This window comes from Capra hircus, chromosome 13 (genome assembly GCF_001704415.2).
Source record: "Capra hircus breed San Clemente chromosome 13, ASM170441v1, whole genome shotgun sequence".
Lineage (NCBI taxonomy): Eukaryota > Metazoa > Chordata > Mammalia > Artiodactyla > Bovidae > Capra > Capra hircus.
The window spans coordinates 45,719,755-45,743,549 of NC_030820.1; the positions used below are offsets into that span (position 1 = coordinate 45,719,755).

Genomic DNA, 23,795 nt, shown 5'->3' on the forward strand with positions numbered 1-23,795 from the left:
ATTGCACTTCATCTCACTGTGGATACAAGGTTAAGTTACTTAAGGGAAAAATAAAAAGCTAACAAAAAACTATTTATGCCTTCATAGCAGACTCACCACAAATTTGAACTTCCTCCTAAGATTAAGCAAAAGTACTATATACTAGTTGAAGTTAGGCAGGTAATTTATCTTGTTTATTCCAAATACACCAAAGCAGAGATGCACACAAATCACCTCAAAATATTTCTTCATAGTAGTATTCTCCCAGAGATAAACTAATTCCCAAATAATTAAATCCTTGCCACTTTAAAAAGATCAGATGGTGATTTATAAAACAGCAAAATATGACAAATGTCTCTATTCTGCCTTTGGACCTTCACTTTTTTATCATACTTTGCGAACTAAAGAAAAGATGAACTAAAATGTAACTACAACTCAGAATGTAAGTTCCACTGCTTTATACCCATTTATCAGCTTTTCTGAATTCAGAATCTCCTTAGCAAGCCACATTAACGATAAAAAATGTACTTTCCCACAAAAAAGACCACACCTACTAACACACGATGTGTCAGCCACAGTAAGCAGCATAGTAGCATCCAGGTGCCTATGTCCTGGAGCCACTTAACATCGACAGTACTTGTCTTAAATATTAGGCTCCTCTCTTCCCATCGCACTGTGTGCAAACCCACACACTCACGATGGCCTGAGAGCCACACATACCTTGCTGGTGGAGGCCTTGTAGGTGGTCTTCAGTTTCTGAGAAAGCTGGCTGGTGCTGTGACTGGCTGCAGAGACAGAACCAACCGTCAAGAAAATCACACAAGCAAGCACGTCAGAGCTGGGACAGGGAGACGGCTCGAGGACATGGAGGACAGTGCAAGCCCAGAGTGTGCCCACACCAGCAGAAGCACAGGCTTCCTGGAACCTGCCCGTCCTTCCACACCCAGATCCAAGGGATGCTACTCAAGCCTGCTGACCATGCAGAGGAAGCGAATCCTCCCTGCACTGGAGTCAGACTTCCTCCCTGCAGGCACCCGCAGGAAGCCAGCCTCACCTTTCGTCTTGAGCTGGCCCTTACTCAGTTCCGCTCCATCGATTGCTTGTCCTTCAGCTGCTAAGCGCTCATTAAGAGTCTCGATTTCTCTACGCACTGAAAAGTAAAATAATGTGCTTTTCAGGTATATTCACCAATTCCAAAATTGAGTACATAAAAATGTTGCATGTTAGAATTGTCTAAACTAGCACGTGAATGATATCCCACTAAACAAGAGGATGGCCAGAGTTCCAAAAAACTCAAAAGACATTCCCAAAACACAAAGTCCACCACTCATACCACACAAGAAAGACACTGTGCTACTGACCCCCAAACAGGCCTCCTGGATTTCAACAGAGTTCACATACTTTGTACTTTATTCTGTGCACTTACAAACATTGTTCTGGTCCTGTCTGAAACTGAAAAAATACTTACAGTCTCCCCTGAAATCATTAGGGGAAACATACAATAACAAAACCTGACTATTGTTACTGTCGTCTGGCACCAGAGTGTCAAGTGAGTGCTACACATCTCAAAGATTAAAAGTTGAAGGGAAAAAAAGAAAATATTTAACACTGAGGAGTTCCCTGGTGGTTCAGTGGTTAGGACTCTGGGCTTTCATTGCCAAGGTCCTGGGTTCATTCCCTGAACTAGTCATGCAAGTCACACGGTACGACCAAAACCAGAAAAAAAATGAAGAGAAAAGTACTGAATCACAGTGGACGTGAAGAAGGAAGAGGAAGGCAGGGGATGGGGAAGAAGAGAAGCAGGTGCAGGGCGCAGGAATGCCAGCAAGACGGGGCCTCTGTCCTCACTCTGCAGGGACCTGCGGTCACAACCCACTCCAGCGGGGGACAGACGCCCCCATCCCCTCCCTGCCCTCAGAGCCTGACCTGAGTGTGCGGAGCTGGAAGATAGTAAACAAATGCCATCATAAGGCCCCCAAGCTAGTCAGAGCAGAAAAGAAAAGGGGTACAAAGATGAATGTGACCCAGAGATGAAACTCTCAAAAATCCATATGGAGAAGTGACAGGTTATAAAAGTATTTCAAATAAAGAGCAATACTCACATTCTAAGTTTTCAATATAAAGGTTTTCAAATTCTCTTTCTATTTGACCAAACAGTTCCAGAAGAGTACTGCGAACTGAGGAAGGCAGCTTAGAATCCTGCAGAGAAAGAAGGTTGTGCTAAAAATGAACGAATAAGTGAATGAGGAGCTCTGACACCGAGCACTAGTATACTTTTCCAAAGGGAATTATCATTCAAGCTCTTATTTTACATCTTTACATATTTTACTTCTTCCACGCAAACACTCAAAAGAACTTCAAGTTTCAAATTCCTACAGCTAAAACTAAAACCAAACTGTGTATATGGTTCCCCAGGATGGCACACGTTTTGAGGCCAAGCAGGTCTTCAAACACGTAACTCCCTTTACAAGGAAGGAAACAAGCCTATTCAAAATCTCCGAGTTTGTGGGAGATGAAGCTATGAACAGCCCTTATGCTCCAGTATGTGGCATCACAAGTTAATCTTAGTAAGTGGTACCTCACAGTCCTCACATCCACTGTGCTCCAAGCAGAGTCAACTGGACACTTCCTGTAACTCTACTCAGCACTGAAACTTGCTCCAAGGAAGAAAAGTGAATTCAGCTCTAAGAGCGAAAGGTGAATCAGCTGAATGAAAACACCAGCGTGGAAGGTCCCAGGTCTGCAGGGGCTTCACTACGAAGCTACGACTCAGTGAAGCTTCTAGAAGAGTCTGCATTTTCATGGTTGGCATGGAAGAGGCAGGCCCCTTTCCTGGCCTGGGTCAGTGCTTCCAGTGCAGACATGGGTTTCCCGCTCCACAACTAACAGCGCTGCCTCCTTGCTTCTGACTCAAGAATCCAATTCCCATAAAGGCTGCCCGACAGCTGAGCCTGTAATCCCGTCCAGAGTATCGCCCGTGGCTCCACTCGGATGCCCCAGGCATCAGACTCCCACACCTGAGGTCTGCCACACCTACCATGCCAGGTGCCCACATCCAACGCCATCACCACCGTTGCTGCCACAGGATCGGGCCAAGCGCCCCCACCAGCCCAGGGAGCTGCCCGTCCGCCCACAGGCACCAACCCACCTGCAGGGTTCTGAATGACCCTCACAAAGGGATACCCGAGAGGCAGCTGGCTCTACATCACAATGGGGATGGCGCGGAAGCCCTGAGAACACGGGCCCCTCACACGGAGTTACCCCCAAAGATGCCATCGGGGCGGTAACAAAGGGTCACTGCTGGAAACTGAGGTGACAGTTTAAAAGTCCCTTAGGCAACCTGCACTGTCCAGTGGGGGAGCTGATGGTCACATCTGACTAACCTTAAAACTAGGTTATTCACGATTTTTAAATTCCTCTGTCCCACCAGTCACACATGGCTCTGGGCGCCCATACAGGCAGCACAGATCTAGAACCTTCAACCACAGAAGTTTCACTGCACAGCTCTGGTTCAAGCATTCCTTGTCAGAAGAGACGAGGACACAGACACCAGCGAGAAGGAACATGTGAGGAAAGAGAAAATTGGGTCCATATCCAGGAAGAAAGCCTCAGGAGGACCAGCCTGCCCACACCTGACCTCCAGCCACCCACCTCCAGGACGGAGAGAAAAAAGCCAGGGTTCGACCCCTGAGTCAGGAAGATTCCCTGGAGAAGGAAATGGGAACCCACTCCAATATTCTTGCCTGGGAAATCCCATGGACAGAGGAGCCTGGCAGGCTACAGTCCATGGGGTCACAGAGTAGGACATGACTGAGCGCACCCACATGCATATATACTTATGCCTATATAAACATATAGCAGATATATCTACATTTTATTTTACTATAACATATGCTTTTATTTGGAGAAGGCGATGGCACCCCACTCTAGTACTCTTGCCTGGAAAATCCCATGGATGGAGGAGTCTGGTAGGCTGCAGTCCATGGGGTCGCTAAGAATTGGGCACGACTGAGTGACTTCCTTTTCACTTTTCACTTCCATGCACTGGAGAAGGAAATGGCAACCCACTTCAGGGTTCTTTCCTAGAGAATCCCAGGCACGGGGGAGCCTGGTGGGCTGCTGTCTATGGGGTTGCACAGAGTCGGACACTACTGAAGCGACTTAGCAGCAGCAGCAGCAGCAGCAGCATGCTTTTATTTAGACTTAACAACAATGTTATTTTAAAAACCTAACGTTTTACTCATTATAGAAGAACTAGAAAAAGAAGAAGCAAACTTATCTTTGTCAATAAAATATTAGATCACTTAATAAAAGGGGCATCGAATTATCAGAAAGACATATAATGTAATAAGCAGCAGACAGACTCACACAGCAGACACAGGATAAAGCCAAGAAGTTACTGAAAGATCAGGTTCCAAGAACTCCTCAGAGAACAAAGATCATTATACCTGATTCTGCTCTCCTCTTGAGGCTCTGAGACAGAAACCTAAAAGTACACTGTCAATCTGCCTGTGCAAAGAATAAAAAGTAGCCCAGACGATCACACCCATTTATTACAATATGTAACACACTAACCTAGAAACTGAATTCTGCCTCTGCAGGCTGTTGCACTTGACTGCCATTTTCAATGGTCGATGGGAGGCCTGCTTGTTTTGGTAACCCACACTTTCCCTCCACTTTGGAGATCTGTATACACTGGGATATTTTTTCAACATTGCCAACACGATTCACATCTTCACCAGACACTCACCTGTCCCTCTAACATGTCTCTGGGCAGGCCTGTCCTCTCCTGCTCTGAGCTGTTAGTTCTCCGTATGGAAAGGCTGTGAGATTTGCGCTTCTGTTTTGCTTGGCGAGCAGCTGAACAACTCCCGCTTTCTGTGGGCATTACTTCTGGAAGATGAGGTCCTGGTCACTCCTGCAAGATGCTAAACAGGAGCAGGAAAAACAAGTACTGTATTTCTGATATGGCAAACTGAAATGAAGGAAAAACAGGGGATAGGAATGAAACTGCTCACTGCAAATTTCCTTATTAACTTTACTATGTAAATTAGAATGTGATACACTCACATGTTTTAAGGTAGAGACCACAGCCTTGGTTAAAGAGGTAATTTTTTTATCGAATTTCATGAACACCCTTTAAAAAAAATCAACAGCAGAGAAGCGTTTAAAATAGAGAACTCTCCCTCAACCCACTCTCTGCAGACTCCCCGACTCCCCTGGGGAACCAATTCTAACCGCATTTTTCAGCTAGATTCCAGAGCTATGCCCTCCTAGAGAAATCTGAAGCACATTAAAAAGGTAAAGACAAATAAAATTTTAATGCTTTATTTAACCCATGTTTAAAATACTCTCATCTGAGTCAAGTAAAAAACCCAAATGAGGTCTGTCAGCGTTTGTAAGCTCCAGCTTCCTTCTCACTCACAACACCGCTCACTGGGAACCGGCCAGTTCGCCAGGCTCACCTGCAGTGAGGGCCACCGTCATACAGCACACAAAATCCTGCATGGCATTCCAATATCCACATAACACATTTTCCTTTCCCCATTTTGGACATTATTCATTGCCTGCTACCATCAACAACTCTTCTCAATACAATCACATCACTTAGTTAATATGACTCTGCTGCTGCTGCTAAGTCGCTTCAGTCGTATCTGACTCTGTGCGACCCCATAGACGGGAGCCCACCAGGCTCCTCCGTCCCTGAGATTCTCCAGGCAAGAACACTGGAGTGGGTTGCCATGTCCTTCTCCAATGCATGAAAGTGAAGAGTAAAAGTGAAGTCGCTCAGTCGTGTCGACTCTTAGCGACCCCATGGACTGCAGCCTATCAGGCTCCTCCACGCATGGGATTTTCCAGGCAAGAGTACTGGAGTGAGTCGCCATTGCCTTCTCCAAGCAGTATATTTACACAGGACACACTCCTTCAACTGCAGATTGATGTTTTGGATATCACTTCCTCATTTTCTGCTCTCACTGGTCCCTTCTTCTCCCAGCATACCTTTGCGAATCCAAGTAATTTTAAGCATATACTTATATTTCTTCCTTCTTCAAACAACCGACAGTATCTGTAGGTCCTCACTGTAAAATGGCTCTCTGGAGCCAGCCCACAGCCCTCCACTCCCCACTCTGCTGCGGCAGAGTACGTGTCCTCTGGGGATCCTGAGCTTAGGGCTCTCGGCCTGCCCCCGCCAATGGACCGCAGCCACCTCCTGTGGACTGCTGGCGCTGCTTCCCTGCGGATGCAGCACAGCTGTCTTAACCATGCACCTACTGCAAAAAATTCTGGCCCTTTCCAGTTTTTTACTATTACAAATAAAGCTACTATGACAATAACATAAGTTTCTGCTGAAACTCCAATACTTGGCCACCTGATGCGAAGAGCTGACTCACTTAAAAAAGACCCTGATGCTGGGAAAGATTGAGGGCAGGAGACTGGGACGACAGAGGAAGAGATGGTTGGATGGCATCACCGACTCAAAGGACATGAGTTTGGGTAAACTCTGGGAGTTGGTGATAGACAGGGAGGCCTGGCGTGCTGTAGTTCATGGGGTCGCAAAGAGTCATACATGACTGAGTGACTGAACTGAACTGAAGTTTCTACTTCTTCTGACTGCTGTATGTTTACAGGAAAAAAAAAAGAGAAGTTTTTAAAAATGTTTGAGATATAAGTCACACACAATCCAGTCTGCCAAAACTTCTAAATTTTGATCAAGTCCTAACTCATCCATCACTTTTAAGACTCATACTTCTAGAGTCATGTCTAAGAACTTTTCAACAATTCCCAAATTTTTCTGTTTCCTTCTTAAAATTTTAGCTTTATCAGTTACATTTCAATTTACAAGCTATTCTGGGACTGTTTTTTTAATAAAGTGTTTTTTAATAAAATTTAGATCAAGGTTTTTGGTTTTTTTTTTCTGGTTGTATCCTGTTATTCTAGCACTATATGCTAAAGACAATCTATCCTACACCAAATTGAGCAAGTTTGGCATCTTGCTCAAAAATCAATTGGCTATATTTCTATGGGATTATTTCTTGGTTCTCTATTCTGTTCCACTGTTCTGTGTTATCTTGAAATCAGACATCTTGTGATTTCTACCACATCTTTTTCACAATGTTTTAGCCATCCTACTTCCTTTGCCTTTCCGCAGAAATTTAGAATAATCTTATCCGCATCTGCAAAACTCCTAAGGGGACTTTTATAAGAACTGCATTTAATCTGTCGACTAATCTGAAGAGAACTGGCATGTCTATCATATAGAGACTTCCAATCTATGGACACAGAGGATCTGTTTCAGATCATCTTTGATTTCCTTCCTCAGCTTGTAGTTTTCGCGTAACAGTTCTATATATACTAATAACCCTGAAGATTATATTTTTATACAATTCTAAATTGCTGGTATACAAAAATACAACTGATTTGTGTGTAATAAGCTTGTATCCTACACTCTTGTTGAACTCATTTACTAGTTCAAGCTTTTTCTGTATGCCTTTATTTCCTTTTCTTATGGATTTGGCTAGAAATTCCAATGCTATGTTGAATTAGAAGTAACAGCAAACATCCTTTCTTTATTCGGATCTTGAGGTAAAAATACTCAGTTTTCACCATTAAGTATATTACCTGTAGGTTTTGGGTAAACACATCGTTTTATCAAGTTGAAAAGTCCCCCCAACTGTTCACATTCTGAGAGTTTCATGAGTGAGTGTCAACTGTGTCATGTTTTTTCCTGAGTTACTTAATATGAGCACGTGGCTTTCTTCTAAGCCTCTAACAGGTCAATTACACTGTTGATTTTCAGTATTGATCTAAACCTGCATCCATGGAGTAAACCCTACTTGGGCATGGTGCATACTTCATTGTTTGTTTTCTCATTTTCTTTCTTTTTTCTGCCTTCTTGTAGGTTATTTGAACATTTTTTGGAATTTCGTTCTGATTTCTCTTGTTTTTGAGTTTCTTCTGTATAACTTTTCTTAGTGGCTGCTAAGTTTTCATTATCTTTTCACAGCTTATCAGTCTGCTGACCACCAACGTTCTACCAGTTCCTGGTGAGTGTTGAAGCCTTACTTCTTCCACGTCCCTCTGCCCTCCCCACTGACAACATAATCATCTTAAGTGTTTCCTCCAAACACACTGAGAACCACATCAGGCAGCTGTGCTTCAACTTTCAAACCTAAGTCAGAGGAATGTCTACTGAATTTACCAATTCATTTACTCTCTCCATTGTTTCTTCTTCCTTCCTGGTGTTCCTACAGCGTTTCCTTTCTGTTGAACTTCCTCTATTATTTCAGGGTAGCTCTGTTGGTAACAAATCATGTGAATGATGTTTTCACTTGATAGAGAATTCTGATCTGATGGTTCGTTTTCTTCAGCACTTGAAAAGCATACTACTTCCTTCTGGCCTCAGCAGTTTGTGATGAGAAATCAACTATAGACAAAGGGACATTTCTCTCTCCCACTGCTTTTTCATCTTTAGTTTCAGAAGTCTGACTATGAGGCAGCTTAGCAAATTTCTTTGAATTTATCTTGCCTGGGTTTCACCATACGTTTTAAATATATAGGTTTGTGGCTTGCCAAACTTGGGAAATACCTAGCCAGTGTTTCTTCAAACATATTTTCAGCCCCACTGTCTCTCTCCTCTCTTCCTGATAAGGACAGGTCTCTTGTTAAAAGGCACAGGTCCCAAGGATTCAGTTTACTTTTTTCCAGTCTATTTTCTCTCTAATGTTCAGACTGAGTAATTTTCATTATTTTATCATCAAGTTCATGGATTCCACAAGCTCACTACTGTACTCCCCAACTCCAAAATTTCCATTTGTTTCTTCTTTACATGCCATATTTTCTTCCTGAGATTTTCTATTTTTCATTTGCTTCAAGTGTTAATATCTCCTCACTGAAAATTTTATCACGACTGCTTTAAAATCCTGTCAAACAATTCTAATATCTGCATCAGTCCTATGTAGCTGTTAGCTACCTTTTCTGATTCAAGCTGACATTTTCCCCCTCGGTATGAGAAGCCTCAGGATGCTGGGTGTTGTTACCAGACATGAGACCTGATCTAAGTCTTTCAGCAGGCCTCTTCTGATACTAGCCCAGCCAGCAAACAAGGGTATGGCCTTGTTTCTGCTATGTGGATATAGAAAGTGGGGATGGAAGCAAGTGCTCCCCGTTCCGCCTCCTCTGACCCAGGAGGAAGTACCCCTTTGCCAATGCCGGGTGAAACTCTCTTGGCCTCTATTCACACCACTGAGCTGAACCTAGGGCACCTTGTTACTGTGCCATTCCAAGCTTCATCACCACAGGTGGTGGTAAAATTCCTGAACTTTTGCTAGATTTCTTCTGAGGCCATTCCAACGGGAAAGAAGAGGGTGTTCTTTGTTATCGCACAAGAGAAATGAGAACCCAGCTTCTCACCAGGCCTCTCTGATCCCACCCGGCACAGTGTGGTCCCCACAAGGCTTGTCAGGAGTCAGAGACTAGATTCCCTACCCAACCTGGGACACTCAGCGCGAGGTGGGGCCGCAATGTTTTCTAAGCATGTCCTGTCTGGCAGGCTGTCCCTTTCCTGGTCTTCTCGTCAAAGGCCAGCTTTCTCGGGGCTTGCTGAGCCCTTTAGCACTGCTGGGTTGAGGCTGCTCAAGGCCTGAGGCTAGGATGTATGGGGCAAGAGGAAAGCCCAGGGAACTTAGCCCTGAGCCAGTTCTCAGGTCCCCATACACCTACAATTTTCTTTCTTCTTGCCACTTTTCAGTCTGATATTTGTTTTTTGTTTGTTTGTTTATTTGTTTTGCATTTAGTGTCCACTGTTTTTAGCTGTACTTAGTGGGAGCAACAGGAAAAGTATACACCTACTCTAAAGCCAGAGATCTTCTGACTCTCCAACTGAACATGTGTAGGCCTTGTACAAAAGATAACAAAAAAGTAAGTACATTCAAGTTGGTCAATTAGTTCTTTGTGTTTACGTTTTAAAATTTGAAACTCACTAATTTATTAAAATTATCACTTTTTGCAGAGGAGATCAGTCCTGGGTGTTCTTTGGAAGGACTGATGCTAAAGCTGAAACTCCAGGACTTTGGCCACCTCATGCAACGAGTTGACTCACTGGAAAAGACTGATGCTGGGAGGGATTGGGAGCAGGAGGAGAAGGGGACGACAGAAGATGAGATGGCTGGATGGAATCACTGACTCGATGGACGTGAGTTTGAGTGAACTCCAGGAGTTGGTGATGGACAGGGAGGCCTGGCGTGCTGCGATTCATGGGGTCGCAAAGAGTTGGACACGACTGAGCAACTGAACTGAACTGAACTGATACAGACAAAATTTAACTCTCAAATGTTTTTTAAGAAGGACACTTAATAAGATAAGTTTTTATCTCTAAAATTCTCATTAAAAAAAAAAGTCTTCCATTCTCCTTGCTTTTTTGGATACTCTATCTGTCAAAGCCAGCCACAAGGCCAACCCCCATTCAAGCAGAGGGCAGAGGCTTCACCTACCGACAGGACAATAAGAATCTGTGTTATCCATCACACCTTATTTCACTCACATGAGTTTGACAGTCATACAAACCTAAGTCCCCATCAACTCCTCAAAGGGCTGGCTCTCTTCCATCATGAAGCCTCAGCTGGAAAGTCACTTCCTAGGACAGCTTCCCTTGAAGACCACTAGCCACACAGCATCTCATGACTCTCGCTATGCTTGTATTTACATGCTATTTATGATTCGCTCACTAAATAAGCGTTTCCCCCACTACACAATCAACACAGTGAGGACTGGGACACAGTAAATTGGGGCCACTACTGTATATGTATTGTATTTGTTAGGCCTGACATAAACATATCCTCAAGTATCTGATGGGTGGATGAACACTACGTCTACCACTGACAGACTGTGTAACCCTGGTCAAGTTACTTAACCACCTTCTGAAGGCTTAACTCTGTATCTTTAAAGCAGGGATAATAATAGCACTACTTCATTAAGTCACTCACCAGTATTCCTCTCATCTGGATGGGCTGAGCACTGGGAATGCTGTAGTGAACAAAACAGGCTTGGTTCCTACCTTCTCAGAATGCTTAAGAGTTGAGTTGGAAGACAGATGTTATACACACAATCTCATAACTTATTACAGAAGTTATAAATTGTGAGGAGGGCTACAAAAGACATGTGCAAATATTATGAGACCAGCTATTAGCTAAACAGTTACAAAGATTATTCTGAGAGGCCGGCATCCAAATTGAGATGGAAGAATTCCTAAGAGTTAACCACATGGAAAACAGAAAAGGGAGTAGATATTTCAAGGACAGGAACAGCATGTGAAAATGCCCAGATATTAAAAAATAAATACTACATCTGTAACACAGCAAACAATGGACAGAACAGTGCAAGGTAAGTGGAGAGATAGGCTTAGAATCTAATCTTTTGTTTACAGTTTATCCTAAAAAAAAAGGAAAGTCACTTAAAACTTTTTAAGCAAATAAGCAACAGTAGACTGGCTGCTCGGAGAAGGCAATGGCACCCCATTCCAGTACTCTTGCCTGGAAAAACCCATGGACAGAGGAGCCTGGTGGGCTGCAGTCCATGGGGTCGCAAAGAGTCGGACACGACTGAGCGACTTCACTTTGACTTTTCACTTTCATGCACTGGAGAAGGAAATGGCAACCCATTCCGGTGTTCTTGCCTAGAGAATCCCAGGGACGGGGGAGCCTGGTGGGCTGCCATCTATGGGGTCGCAAGAGTCGGGCACGACTGAAGCAACGCAGCAGCAGCAGCAGCAGACTGGCTGCTATGTGAAAAATACACTACAAGGTAAGACGACCATGAATGGAGAAGCCAATTAGGTAGTTACTGAAACAGTCGAGGTAATAGATTATAACAGTTAAGCTTAGAGGAGGATGAACGGACTGGGGTGGGCAGGGGGAAGAAGAGAGAGGTAACAAGGAGAGCCCCTTTCTGAGGCAGCAGGTAGGTGAAACAGAGGTCAGATTACCAAGAAGAGACAGCAGATATGGAGAAATCAGGACCTAATACTGTATGTATTATGTTTTTGCAATGCCTTTGAATGTCAAAATACAAGGAGGCAGGGGTATACAGGTTTAGAGATGAAAAGAGAACTACAGAACATGTACAAAACTGGGAGAAGTCTACACTGACAGTAAAGACGGGTTCTTTGACCCCATCATGCCTGTAAGTCCAATACCTTACCATCTTTAACTGCTCTTCTGCACACGAGGGGGGGAAAGTGTATTACTGGTATATATAGGCAACACAGTATAAAACGGTCTCTCACGAAAAATTATTTTTGATGGAAAATGACAGAACAAACCTTTTTCAGGAAATTTAGATCTGAAAAATTTGAGCTATAGAAATTAGAGACAGTTGAGACAAAAGTATAAAGAAAAACTATGGCAGAATTTTACATACACACAAAAAAAGATACTGATATTTAATTTAAAATATTTGAACATAAATTCTTTAAGCAACTCATATGATCCCACTGAAGAGTATTTCAATAACTTTTTAATAGAAGCATTTAGAAACTATTTATCTGCCATATACAAAAGTTGTCCAAGAAATCAAAGTGGCTTAAAGGAATCTTAACCAGAAATTATATTCTTCACTTTAAAAAATAAAGGTCCCAGGTGGAAGAGGCAAAAATGAGCCTACTGGGGTGCTGCGAATGTTCCCTATCTTGATCTGGTTTATGCTTATACAAAAATGTATAGGAATGTCGCTCAGTTGTGTCCAACGCTTTGCGACCTCATGGACTGTAGCCTACTATGCTCCTCTGTCCATGGGATTTTCCAGGCAATAGTACTGCAGTGGATTGCCATTTCCTTCTCCAGTGGATCTTCCTGACCCAGGATGTATATATAGGTAAAAATCCACAGAGCTGCACATTTATAACTAGCACACTGTATGAATTTACTCTATGTTTTACTCAATAAAAAACAACTCCCAGGCTAAAAAAAACAGGAAGGTATATATAATTCTCTTTTCAGCAAGCACACATGTTAAATGACTAACTTCATAAAGCATCTCAGTTATTAAGATTTTCAACACAGTTTATCCCAGCCACCTCACAGTTCATGTTATGTTTTTTAAAGGAACAAACATATCAAAACCCTTTTTCACAAAGCTCAAGAAAAAAACGAGACTATCTCTAAATATTTCAATCAAGCAAGTAAAATAGCAGAAAGCTTCTCTTTCCTCCCTTAAGAATGTCATAAGTAGAAATACTCTGGTAAACGTAAACTGCGAAGTTAATGCATTCCAAAGGTTCTACAAATTGCTTACACCAAGTGTGAAAACTGCAGTATTAACCTTCCTTCAGCCTCAACGATAGTCTCCCTTAAGGATCACATAACCAGCTTGTCTGGCGTCTGTATCTTCAGTAGAAATAAGCAGTCTTCTTCACTACTAACTTGTAAGATTCTCACCCCGGCCTGTCCCTGAGCCTTGAACCCCTCCCTCAACCCCATGAACCACCTGGTGCTACTCTGGGCTTTGCCTGCTTTTGTCGGTCACCTCACCAAACAGTCAATGTACTGGTCATCTTTTCCCACTCATCAATTTCTACACAAACACACACATTTCAAATAATTACAAATATGAAAGAGGTTTTGGTTCTCCAAAGAGGTTTTAGCTCTTGTTTAGTCACTAAGTCGTGTCCAACTCTGCGACCCCAAGGACTGTAGTCCTCCAGGGTCCTCTGTCCATGGGATTTCCCAGGCAAGAATATTGGAGTGGGTTCCCATTTCCTTCTCCAAGGAATATTCCTGACCCAGGGATCAAACCTGTGTCTCCTGCATTGGCAGGCAGGTTCTTTACCATCTGAGCCACCAGAGAAGCTTCATGACAGGGCACATGACCTCATTAAACAGCAGGTTTAATGAATTAAAGGTCCTGTTGTTTTTTTTAAATCCAAAAAAGTATAAATAGTTCCCTCCAAGAATCCAACCTCCCTATCCTATTGGTCAAGTATATCAATTTAATATAAACTCTCCTTCTGCACAACTGGTTTGCCCTTGCATGCCACATGCCTACTATACCCTACAAACAAAACAATACTCACAATTTCAAACTCAGTGGCGTTTTTAAACACTTTTGGCCAAAGAAAAATACTGACTAAATAGTAAATGTCATGAACGTTAATAACATGCAAAAAAAAATGGTTAAAAGCTATACTCTACATGTGGCATTTAATAATACAAAACGTAGCTGAAAAGCCGATAGTTTTTCATAGCCCTTCACTGTAAAAGTACCCTTACTGAATTCCGGAAGACAAACGACAAACTCAGCTGCTGAGTAACATCAACCAAAGGCAGCCCCGCAGTCCAGCCTCGGTAAACCGGCTAAAGGTGTCCCGTCGTCCACCCAGCCGAAGGCACGCTCACCAGTTCTGGACCTGATGCTGGACTGGGGGTATCTCTAACCGGAAAACCACCAGCGCTACTTAAAGAGCTTAATTATTAAAAGAAGGAGCTCGCATCAAGGATGAACTTCTTAACTGTCGAGTCGTCGTCTTAGAAGAAGCAGCACTTGGGAATTCAGAGCGCCGTCGGTACTCCCGGGGGAAGGGGCTGAGGGCGTCAGCTCGCAACCAAGGCACAGCAGGTGCGCGCTGCTGCCCGATTCTGGGGAGGAAGGAAACGCGCCGGGGCCTCCGTGCGAGCACCCGGAAGGACGCGAGACTGGACAGGGCCCGCCGCTCCAGCCCAAGGTCGTGGCGCCCCTCGCGTGGTTCCACACCCCCAATGGGGCCTGGGGACCCCGGGCTCCGTGACACGCTCGCGGGTGGGAGGGTCCCGGAGGCCGCGAAGGACCCGCCTCCCCAGCCGCTCTGGGCGAGGGGCGCGCGTTCCAACTCCGTCCAGAACCGGCCGGGCTGGAGGTCGGAGAGGGGCGCGAAATCAGGGCCCAGGTCCGGGTGTGCGGGGGCCCCCAGGACAACCCGGCCCAGCGGAGGCCGCCGCCGCCGCCGCCGCCGCCGCACAGCCTCCGGCTGCGGTCCCGGGCTGAAGATGGCGGGCCAGCACTCACCTGTCACGCCGCCGCCAAGCGCACCGCCGCGCAGTGCCACCCGCACAGTGAGCTGCCGCCCGTGTCCTCCCAGCCACGCGGGGCACGGGACCGACGCGGACTCACAGGACCCTGAGTCCCCGCCTAAAAGCAGCCCCAACAACCGGCAGCCCAACGCCCCACACTTCCGGCGCCGGAAGTCCCCGCCCCGCCTCCGCCCCACGCCGGAAACCCCTCCCGCCATCCTCCACGCGCAGGCCCGACGGGAAGTCCCGCCTCCACCCCGAGGCTGGAACCGCCGGAAGTCCAGTCCATCGCAGGAAGTCCCACCCGCTGCCCGCGGGGGCGGGGATCCTCAAGTGGGTCGCGGCGGCCCTCAAGTGGGTCGCGGCGGCGTCGAATACACAGCTGGGCCCAGGGACCACCCGGCCCTCGCCCTGCGGTGTCGGCGCCCATCTGAAATCCCCGCAGAGAGCCGATGGGCGGCGGGCGCCCGTGGCGCGGGGGCGCTAAGGACCTGCGGGTACTCACGGCGGCGGGGGCCCAAGGGCGTCGCGGGCGGGCGCAGGTCGGCGTCCATCTGGACCCGGGTCGGGTCTCTGGAGCCGCCGGCCCCAGTCGGAACCGCCTCGTGTTCCGGGAACCGCTTCTCGGGCGTCGCTTCCCGGAGCGGCGCGGGCGAGACGGCTGCGCGCGGATCCCGGCGGATCTGCGGAGGGTGACTCACCCCCTGCAGCCTCCGGTCTGAAATGTGTGTTCGCCATTGGCTGCGGAGACGAAACAAAGGCAGCGTCTCGCCGCGAAAGGTGGGACCTGATGGCCTTCTTGTCCTTGTACAGGTTGGAAAAATGACAGGGTGCGCAGGCAGCCTCTGCTCTAGGAACAACCAGCTGGGCGTTTAAAGTCCTAAAGCAAAGATGAAATCAGACGCGTGGGAGCATTTTTTTTTCAATACAGATTAAAGCTCATCATTCGAATTGGAGAAGCATTAGTACGATTGTTGCACAAGAAACAAACTCGACGTATTTGGGGATTCGAATAGCCACAAAGTTTGTGCAGTAATACCCGAGGTTACTTCAATATTCAGTATAATAAAAGTTTATTGCTAGAATCAATTATATAAGGTGAACTTGGGGTTTCAAGTCTGATGGTTGTAACTACCATTCAACTAGTAATTTTATTAGGGACCTAATATGCACAAGGCATTCTGCAGGGCGAGGGAGCAGGTAGAATGCGGGGTGAACCACAGTATCAGCTCCCAATTGATTCAGGTGCTAATATGTGGTTTTATTTTGCAGCACAGTATCAACAGTTTGGGTGAAACTTCGGGTGTTGTTATAATTGAGGTAATCTTTTCTCTGCTATATTTAGAATTCTATAAAAGTCAACCATGACTGTAAAGAAGTGTCACAAAAATAAGAGGGGAACGGAATCAACACTTTGAGGGCCTGCTGTGTGCCAGGCACATAACATATTAACTTGTCTGATCCTCAGGCCAACCTAATAAAGTGCTGATCGAAACTGCGATGAGGTACCACCTCACACTGGTCCAAATGGCCATCATCAAAAAGTCCACGAAGAGTAAATGCTGGTGAGGGTGTGGAGAAGAGGGAACCTAAAACTACAACTACCATATGATCCAGCAATCCCACAACTGACCATATATCTGGACAATACTCTTAATTTCAAAAGATACATGTACCCCCAAATGTTCACAGCAGCACTATTCACAGTAGCCAAGCCATTAAGCAATCTGAATGTCCATCAACAAATGGAATGGATAAGAGACATGGTGTGTATACATATACACACACACAATTGATAAAAAAGATGTGTGTATACACACACTCGTGTGCGTGTGCACAATGGCATACTACTCATTAAAAAAAAGAAACCTTTTGCACCATGAATGGGCTTCCCTTGTAGCTCAGTCGGTTAAAGAATTTGCTTGCAGTGCAGGAGACTCAGGTTCGATCCCTGGGTTGGGAAGATCGCCTGGAGAAGGAAATAGCAACCCATTCCAGTATCCTTGCCTGGAAAATCTCATGGACAGAGGAGCCTGGTGGGCTGCAGTCCATGGGGTTGCAAAGAGGCACAACTGAGCGACTAACACTTTTTACAACATGAATGAACCTAGAGATTGTCGCAGTGTGAAGAAAGTCAGCAAAACATATTTGTAGGTGGGATCTAAGTTCAGTTCAGTCACTCCAGTCGTGTCCTACTCTGCGACCCCATGGACTGCAGCATGCCAGGCTTCCCTATTCATCAACTCCCTGAGGTTGCTCAAACTTCCGTCCATCTTCATGTCCATGGAGTCAGCGATGCCATCCAACTATCTACAGTATGATACAAATGAACTTTAATTTACAGAACAGAAATAAACACACAAAAAACAAACTTAGGCCTACCAAAAAGGAAAGGTGGGATGGATAAATTATATTGGGATTAACATATACACTACTATATATAAACAGAATCCAAGGATTTACTGTGTACCACAGGGAACTAACTTTATTCAACATCTTGTAATAACCTATACTGTTAAAGAATAATGTGTAAACTATCTTTTTGCTGTACACCATAAACTAACATAAATCGACTGAAGTACAAATTATTCTGAATTGAACTTAAAACATGCGAGCATGCTAAGTAGCTTCAGTTGTGCCAACTCTGTGCGACCCCATGGACTGTAGCCCTCCAGGCTCCTCTGTCCACGGGATTTTCCAGGCAAAAATACTGGAGAAGGTTGCCAGGCCCTCCTCCAGGGGATCCTCCCAACCCAGAGATGAAGCCCGCGTCTCACATCGCCTGCATTGGCAGGTGAGTTCTTTACCACTAGCACCACCTGGGAAGTCCAATTAAGCGTGAGGATGTTATAATTAGCTGTCAAAACTCAAAAACCTAGTATGCAATGGAGCAAAGATTGGATTAAAATCCAGGTCCACATCAAAGCTCACGTTTTCCACAGTGAGCAGTTTTACCTTCCCAGGTAAGAGCTTTCCTTTGATAGCGCTGCTGTAACAAAATGCCACAAATCAGGCTTAAACAACATAAATTTATTGTCTCAGGTCTGGAGGCTTGAGGTCCAGGATCAAGGTGCCAGTCGGAGCTGGTTCCTGCTGAGACCTGTGACAGGGAATCTGTGCCATTCTCTCTCTCTCGCCTTCCGGTGGTTTGCCAGCAACTCCCGACTGGCAGAGGTCGTTTTCTAACTCCTTTCCTTCACAAATAGTGACAAACTTGTCTGGTTACTTTGAAGTCGCCACACTACCCGGCAGGGAAAGCTCACGCTCACCAACAGGTCTGTTAAGCTCACAGAACGGCTTCACGCAAGCGCTTCCCCGCGCCTCAGGCCGCGAGCGCGCGGAGACGCCTGACGTCAACGCGCCGCGAGCGCAAAGCTTCAGCGCGTCGATTGGCTAGAGCGGCCGAGGGCAAGACGTAAGCGGACGCTCACTCGGCCCCTAGTCAGCAAGTGCCCTCTATAAAGCCGTTCCGCACTCGAGAAGCGTTATCTCAGCTGTGTGCCGAAGGCACCAAGAGCACCTGCGCTGTAGCTTGGAAGAAGGTTCCACAGCCCAGAGCCGTGGGAGGAGACACCTGGAGATCAGGAGTGGCACCACCGCGCGACCGTGACGTGGATCGCGGGCTGGCGCACCATTGGCCGGCGGGAATGTGGCGCGCCCTGGCGCCGGCGCGGGCAATTGGCCGCGCTGCCTCGGGGGGCGGGGCTCGGGCCGGAGGCGGGGCCCGTGCCTTGGGGCGGGGTCTGAGGGAGACTCGCCTGGCGGCGCAGCCTTCAGTGGACGGCTCGTGTCCGAGGTACGGAGGAAAGAGTCTGTGAGGTGCCGGGAGGCGGGCAGGGGTCCGGGCTCTGCGCGCTGAGGGGCGGGCCGAGCGCTTCCGGATCGCATCCCGTAGTCTAACCCAACCGTGTGGGGAAGTAGCCGGAGGCCCGGGGTCTCCGGCGTGTGGGCAGCACTGGGGGCTGTAAGCGCGGCCCGGGGCCCGGCGCTGGGGAGGCGGTGGGGGCGTCCTCCGACTCTGGGACCCCCGCCCCCAGGTTCCCGGGGCGGCGCGGAGGCTGGGCGGCGATGCCGGAGGTGAGCACGGACGAGCTGGACGAGCAGCAGGTGCAGCTCCTGGCGGAGATGTGCATCCTCATCGACGAGAACGACCGGAGGATCGGGGCGGAGACCAAGAAGAACTGCCACCTGAACGAGAACATCGAGAGAGGTGCCCGCGAGGGCGGCGGGCGGCGGGCCGGGGTCCTCGGGCGCAGGGAGGGCGGGGATCCCACGTCGCCCCCTGTGGCAGCCCGAGCCCTTGCGAGCCCCAGACAGAGACTCAGGGCGTCGCATCTCTCTCGCCGCCAGGGCTGTTGCACCGAGCTTTCAGTGTGTTCCTGTTCAACACCGAGAACAAGCTGCTGCTGCAGCAGAGGTCAGACGCTAAGATTACCTTCCCAGGTAAGTGCTCACACCCTTTGTATGTTGTTGGCAGCTGCACGTGCTTTGGTTTGTTTGATTTGTCACGTGCAATTTCTGGTAACCGAGATCAGAAAATTCTAGTCAGTTGCTGAGTTTTATTTTCTTCGCACGAGAAGCTTGTACGGTGGATGCAACCTAATAAATAAAGCAGCAGTAAAGGATAAGAGCTGCTAGGTAGGTTTAGATGTGTCTGTAATCATTTGTGTCTTATACACAAGACCATTTAACCGTTTGGGTTAAGAAAGCATTCATAAAAATGTACATCTACCTGTGTCTTTCACAAAATTCTCCAGAATCTTTTGTTGTTGTTGTTACTTTTTAAACTTAGTTTTCTTAATCTTCCTAACCTATTTTTCAGGAAAAGTTTATCTCTGTATATTTATAAACATTAACATGTTCCAGGGTGTTTTACTAATACTTGCTGTAGTCACCCGTTAAGCAACCCGAGTGAGCTGGAAGAAAATGATGCTATTGGAGTAAGAAGAGCAGCGCAGAGGCGGTTAAAGGCCGAACTCGGAATTCCCATGGAAGAGGTAACCCACCATACCAGCTGAAATGTATTTAGAATACATTAAAACAGTTTTTAACAAAACTTTAAAGTGTGGCTCTCTGCTTTGTATCACTTGGTTTTTTTAGGCCCCAAAAAAGCCCATTAAATAAGTTAAATTTTGACTTCATAATACTTGTAGATACTTAACTCTACCACGATCGGTTGATCTATTAACCAGTATATAAAGTTAACTGTTTTATAATTGACCAAGGGTGAGTATTTTCTTGTGAACTACAGACCTGACTGGGTGAATTGAAATTATCCTCTTGTTCCTGGAATTGTCCCCTTTAAATCAGACCTGAATAAATTAAAGTATCTCTCTTATCTAGTTAAAATGGGAATTTTTTTTTCCTGCTATGAATTAAGATGCGAGGGGGAATGTCACACTTCTAGTTTGCATGACTCTATTTTCTTTAATATACATTTTTCAATAAATCTTCTAGTTCTGGTCCTTTGGGAAACATTTCAGACTTGAAACTATTTAATACTATTTCAAGTATACATATTTTCCTGGGTCGGGAAGATCCCCTGGAGAAGGGATAGGCTACACACTCCAGTATTCTTGGGCTTCCCTGGTGGCTCAGCTCTTAAAGAATCTGCCTGCAATGAGGGAGACCTGGGTTCAGTCTCTGGGTTGGGAAGATCCCTTGGAGAAGGGAACAGCTAACCACTCCAGTATTCTGGTCTGGAGAATTCAATGGATTGTATAGTTGTCCATGGGGTCACAGTCAGACATGACTGAAAGACTTTCACTTTCACAGTATATATACTTTATGTATTCCGTGTATTAACAGGAAATTGACGTTTCAAAAATTATCATTCTAAAACTACTTCTGTTGTTCAAGGTATTACTGAAATGTAGTAGGTTGATTTAGATTGTTTTTTGTTGATGTTTTGGAGGTTTTTCTTTTTTTTTTTACCCTAGGTTCCTCCAGAGGAAATTAATTATTTAACACGAATTCACTACAAGGCTCAATCTGATAGTATCTGGGGAGAACATGAAATTGACTACATTTTGTTGGTGAAGAAGAACGTGACCTTGAATCCAGACCCCAATGAGATTAAAAGCTATTGCTATGTAACAAAGGAAGAATTAGAAGAACTTCTAGAGAAGGCAGCCCGTGGTGAAATTAAGATAACCCCATGGTTTCAAATTATTGCAGATACTTTTCTCTTTAAGTGGTGGGATAACTTAAATCGTTTGAATCTGTTTGTTGACCATGAGAAAATACACCGAATGTAAAAGTGGAGATGAATGGTTACTAAAGTACTGAAGAATTTCTCTAGCTAGTAAACTTAAAATGAACTTGAAAAAAATCTGGTTCCCCACTGGAACTCTCCTTGGAAATACTGATACTTTACAACCAGAATTTGTATAGAAAAGAATTCTTGATTTTATGTCATACACCCCATATACATGTGCTGCAATTTATAAAAAAAAATTTGAGAGATTATTATACAAAGAGAACAAAATAAACTTAACCTGTCTAAACAAATGGTTATGACACATTTAAACAAACAAGTGGAGTTCATTTTTTATATATTGTGATAAACATTTTCAGAAGACTTGTATAGCACTTTACTATCTGCCGGGTGCTTGACATATCTTTAAACTTTTTTTTTTTTTTTTCATATCTTTAAACTTTTATCATGGTCCAGAAAAATGTGGAATGGAAGCATTTGCTTATCTACTTCAAAACATTGCAGTTTAACTTTCCATGTTGAGATAAAATATAGTAGAGCAGTTCAAGGAAATTAAATGGCATGATTTTTGTCACTGAAAGTTAATTTTGTTGTTTAATCATTCTGAAAGTATTTTTGATACTTAAAAGTCTAACATTGATTTTGGTAGGGACATTGGCTGGGTGAAGTCATTTAAATAGTCCATGCCAATTAGTAAAGTCTTGTTTTAAGAATTACTAGGAACACAGACTATTTGTAAAATGGAACTTGGGTCAGTTGAGTCATACTCAACAATAGGATCCTTTAACTGTGGCACTGCAGTTTAGGCTGGATAATTCTTTTTGAAGGTTCATCCTTTGCCTTGTATAGCAGCATCCTTAGGTTCTACCCAAAAAATGCCTTTGGCACCCCTCCCGCCATGGCAGCCCCAGTGACACCATATGTGAAATGTCTTCTGGAGGACTTGTCTGCAGTCGGGCCATGTTGTAGGAAAATTAACCATAAACAGGTTAATATTCATGTTAAATAGATTTGGGTTATGGAATATGTATATATTATTATTATTTGAACTGTACCTTGACTAATGGTACTTTTTTAAACTCTTGCCACAGATTTTTCACATTTGAGACCTTAAGACTGCTTTATTATCCTTGAATGCTATTAATTTCAGGCAAAACTGTAGCAAATGTTAACTTTATCTAACAATAAAAATAAATTACCACATCTTGATACTGTTGTCTAATTTGTTATAGCTTCAATACATTAATAAGTGAAAAGTCCTATGGTAGCTTAAGCATGGTAAATGCATTCAAAATGCATTTATATTATTTCTAGTCCTTTAGCTTACAAAAAACTTGGTAACTACAATGGCTACTGCTTGCTGTGTGGGCAGTGGTGTCTTACATTTAGATTGTGGACAAAGCACTGACAACAGGTACAGAGCAAAAGTACCATCTATTAAACTTTATTGATATTCCTGTTTTGTTCATGCATTGTTTTTTCTGTCTCCATCATCCTGTATCTTGAACAGCTTTAAAGCAGCTGTTTTACAATCTTTTCTCTAGTAAGTCTGCCATCTGGTCTTTCTGAAGGATAGTTTCCTAGTTTTTTTCCTTTAATGGACCACACTTTCCACACTGTTTTTGTATGGGAGTTTTTAGTTGTGGGTATCTGCCTCCTGAGGTCTTCTGGTCTCAGTTCTTTTTCCAAATGTGTTTGTCAACATGTTGACTTACTAAATTTCTGAGCATGCAGTGCTTTTTGAAGTCATAATTCTTTAATCTCTAGCTCTCAAAAGGCTAAAAGGAAAAAATGCAGGGGAAAAAATAAGCACTGGCCTTTCAAATTCCGCTGGCAGGTATCCATCTGTTTACACCTCTGCCATCAGAAGCAGCAACTGCCAATCAAAAATCCCAGTATTCGGAGGACAAGGCCCTTTAAGGGCTCAATCTGATGCCAACAGGCAGCTCCAGAAAACACTGGCACAGTAACCAACTCAGGATTGGGAGTGGGAAGACAGGCTGATGCTGAGCCACAGGGGCTAAAACTGACCCGAACTGGTTTACCACCAAGGCTTCCCCGCCACAGGAAGAGGCCAGCCTTTAAACTCCAAGAGTCCCAAAGAGTCAGCAGAGTTTCTGCCAGAGGAAAATTCTGAAAGAGATGGGAAAACCAGACAACCTGACCTGCCTCTTGAGAAACCTGTATGTAGGTCAGGAAGCAACAGTTGGGACAGAGAACAACAGACTGGTTCCAAATAGGAAAAGGAGTACGTCAAGGCTGTATATTGTCACCCTGCTTATTTAAATTGTATGCAGAGTACATCATGAGAAACGCTGGGCTGGAAGAAGCACAAGCTGGATTCAAGATTGCTGGGATAACTATCAATAACCTCAGATATGCAGATGACACCACCCTTATGGCAGAAAGTGAAGAACTAAAGAGTCTCTTGAGGAAGGTGAAAGAGGAAAGTGAAAAAGTTGACTTAAAACTCAACATTCAGAAAACTAAGATCATGGCATCCAGTCCCATCACTTCATGGCAAATAGATGGGGAAACAGTGGCTAACTTTATTTTTCTGG

At 45.0% G+C, this 23,795-nt stretch overlaps 2 protein-coding genes across 7 annotated transcripts in view; one reads left to right on the top strand and one right to left on the bottom strand.

The window, feature by feature from the left end:
- The window catches only part of WDR37 (WD repeat domain 37), a 35,321-nt gene extending 19,081 nt beyond the window's left edge, over positions 1 to 16,240 (bottom strand). For 5 of the 6 annotated variants that reach the window (XM_018057344.1, XM_018057343.1, XM_018057342.1 and 2 more), the window contains exons 1-5: positions 15,013 to 15,191; positions 4,730 to 4,907; positions 2,082 to 2,178; positions 1,034 to 1,129; positions 700 to 764 (exon numbers count right to left, since the gene is read on the bottom strand). In XM_018057344.1, coding sequence (XP_017912833.1) covers positions 700 to 764; positions 1,034 to 1,129; positions 2,082 to 2,178; positions 4,730 to 4,867 — 396 coding nt within the window. In that variant the 5' untranslated portion in view covers positions 4,868 to 4,907; positions 15,013 to 15,191. Of the gene's footprint in view, positions 1 to 699; positions 765 to 1,033; positions 1,130 to 2,081; positions 2,179 to 4,729; positions 4,908 to 15,012; positions 15,192 to 15,522 lie in introns of those variants that run through there. The other variant, XM_018057339.1, reaches the window with a different exon arrangement.
- On the top strand, positions 18,054 to 22,443 carry LOC102191533 (isopentenyl-diphosphate Delta-isomerase 1). The gene is made up of 5 exons (XM_018057345.1): positions 18,054 to 18,813; positions 19,055 to 19,227; positions 19,368 to 19,460; positions 19,884 to 20,014; positions 20,957 to 22,443. Exons 1-5 carry the CDS (start codon positions 18,665 to 18,667, stop codon positions 21,272 to 21,274), a joined length of 864 nt encoding a protein of 287 aa, XP_017912834.1. The 5' UTR covers positions 18,054 to 18,664; the 3' UTR covers positions 21,275 to 22,443.

Bases quoted from the DNA above. Each gene is read 5' to 3' on its own strand.
- LOC102191533 (XM_018057345.1), top strand. From the start codon at position 18,665: ATGTGGCGCGCCCTGGCGCCGGCGCGGGCAATTGGCCGCGCTGCCTCG. The intron at 18,814-19,054 runs GTACGGAGGAAA...CCCCGCCCCCAG, and splicing joins GTGGACGGCTCGTGTCCGAG to GTTCCCGGGGCGGCGCGGAG. The intron at 19,461-19,883 runs GTAAGTGCTCAC...AACATGTTCCAG, and splicing joins CGCTAAGATTACCTTCCCAG to GGTGTTTTACTAATACTTGC.